The 2374-nt window shown below is 55.7% G+C and overlaps 1 protein-coding gene across 3 annotated transcripts in view; it reads right to left on the bottom strand.

The window, feature by feature from the left end:
• The window catches only part of KRCC1 (lysine rich coiled-coil 1), a 40831-nt gene extending 39347 nt beyond the window's left edge, over window positions 1-1484 (bottom strand). For 2 of the 3 annotated variants that reach the window (XM_025210058.1, XM_025210060.1), the window contains exons 1-2: window positions 1166-1480; window positions 770-821 (exon numbers count right to left, since the gene is read on the bottom strand). In XM_025210058.1, the coding sequence (XP_025065843.1) occupies window positions 770-775 (6 nt within the window). In that variant the 5' untranslated portion in view covers window positions 776-821; window positions 1166-1480. Of the gene's footprint in view, window positions 1-769; window positions 822-1165 lie in introns of all 3 variants that reach the window. The other variant, XM_025210061.1, reaches the window with a different exon arrangement.
• Window positions 1485-2374: the final 890 nt, after the last annotated feature.

Below are 2374 nucleotides of genomic sequence, written 5' to 3'. Positions count from 1 at the left end.
GCCAGGAGTGACCAGGAATAACGGTCACAAGCTGGCGGAGGGAAGGCTTAAGTTGGACATCAGGAGGCGCTACTTCACGTTCAGGGTGGCCAGGGTCTGGAACCAGCTTCCAAGTGAGGTGGTGCAGGCTCCCACCCTGGGGGTTTTTAAGAGGAGGTTAGATGACCATCTTGCTGGGTGTTACTCTTTCCTGCCATGGCAGGGGGTCGGACTAGATGATCTGCCCAGGTCCCTTCCGACCCTAGAAACTATGAAACTTTGAAACTATGACACAGGTGATGTGATGCCTACTGTGACCGTTGACCAGGAGGATCAAGAAGAAGACCACCTGTGCCCCTGTCTTCCTAAGACTGGTCCCTAGAGCCCTGTAGACACTCATGATATGGTCTGGACTACTCCTGGCCACATCATTTGTTCCCACATGGATGAGGACCATGGGATAGTTGTCGGAGGGCCGGATGAGGTCAGGAATTCTTGCCGTGACATTCCTGATCCTGGCTCCAGGCAGGCAGCAGACCTCATGCACCGTGGTGCCCCTCTGTTCCTCTCAGCAAGGAGCCACTCACAATGATGACACAGTGTCTCTTCTTCTGCTTACCTGGCCAGCCCCCAGCTTGTGCAGTGATAGTGGCAGGCCCTTCCAGTGCACTTTCCCCCACTGCACACTTCTCCAGTGCAGCCAGGGTCTCATATTTGTTCCCCAACTGCACCGGGGGAGCTGTTTCTGTGGTGGGAGGTCTGGCCCCTGAGATGACTGTCCTCCACTCACCAGCATCTGCTCCAGGGCATTCCCATGCAGTTTCCCCACCAGGAGTCTTGTCCTGCAGAGAATGGAAGTAGCCATCAATCTCTTCTTCAGTTGCTGTGATCCCCCACAGCCTGCTCACCTCTGCCTGGAGTTCCCTCACCTGTCCCTCCAGAGACTCAATCCGGGCACATGTAGGACAGGCAAGGGAACCCCCAGCCCCCATGCTACCCCCAGGCCTCAGAGGTCCCACCAGGCAACACCCGCAGACAGGGGGCCAGGGCACTGCTGACCCATTCAAGGGGCCTGTCTGGGTGGAGGCCCCACAAGAGCTCCAGGCTGGAGGCAGCAGCAGGGCAGAGGCCCTGGCTGCGCTACGTGTCACCACCCCCATAGTAGCCCTTCTCCTCATTCACTTACCTGAAGTCTCTGTCCGAAGCTCCCGTGTACTCCTGCCCATGACTGGCCTGCGAGCTGCCTGCAAACTGCTCCCCTGTTGGCAGTCCCTGTTCACTGGCTCCCTGGTCACAGGCTCTCTGGTCACCTGGGGGGTCTCCTTTTATACCCTTCTGGGCCTGGGCTCACTCAGGCCGAGGCAGCAATCACACAGTCAGCAATCCCACAGCAATCAACAGTCACTCAGCACTCAGCGCTCACTTCCAGCTTCTCAGAGCACACACCTGCCAAACAAACAGACAGTCAGCTAAACCAAAGGTACAGGCAGCTGGATCACTTACCTTTTCTGGGTAGGATCTAGTGCCTGGCCTGGCTTCTCTCCTCCTCCCTCCCTCCCTCCTCTTGCCTCCAACAACTGCCTGCAAACTGCTCTCCTGTTGGCAGTTGCTGTTTGCTGGCTCCCTCATCACAGCTGGTTTTTTAACATGTAATGTTAAAAGAAAAGGTATCAAACTGCAAGGAAGTTACTAATGAACTTCTTGAAGGATCAACCTCTGGAACAATCTTGTTTAATATTTTCATTAACAGCCTTGACACTGTAGCAGGTCCAGTGCTGGGGCAGCAAAATCACCCCTCTGGGTATCTGCCTAAACTTTGCTTGCCCCCTCTGACCTCTCAGGGTCCCACCCTGTTATCTCGCCTTCCATACCTTTATGTTATGATTGGACAGGGAGGGTGCCCCAAAGGTAGGGGAGTTGTGAGTGTTAGGCCCTTGTTTGGGCTGAGGCCCCCTGGCCTTGGTCCACTTTACTCTGGCTGGGCCCCTCCACCTGAGGTCCACTGTCTCAGGACTGTAGGCTCCTGGGCCCCAGCTCCAGCCACACCCTTGTAGGCTCTGGGCCTTTTGGCCCCTGGTCTCACCCTTGTGGGCTCTGGGCCCCTCAGCCCCTGGTCTTCCCCTCATGGGCTAAGGCTTGCACCCCCAATCCTTCCACTAACAGCAGCACTAGACCCTTTGAAGGGTCTAGGACCTGGGGTGTCCTTGGCACCATTCTCGGTGGCCTCCTCCACCCCTATAGCCACAATCTGGTCTTCCAGTATTTAAACACAAATGAAAAGATATGAGCATCTGCTCTCAAACAAAAGGCTCCCCATCATGGATTAACACCACACTGTGGCAAAACCACCATGCCGGGCCCCCAAATACTTATCTTTGGCTGCCAGGTGTTGCAG

Source organism: Alligator sinensis, unplaced genomic scaffold (genome assembly GCF_000455745.1).
Source record: "Alligator sinensis unplaced genomic scaffold, ASM45574v1 scaffold656_1, whole genome shotgun sequence".
Taxonomy (NCBI): Eukaryota; Metazoa; Chordata; order Crocodylia; family Alligatoridae; genus Alligator; species Alligator sinensis.
This window is presented reverse-complemented; position numbering and strand designations above follow the sequence as displayed.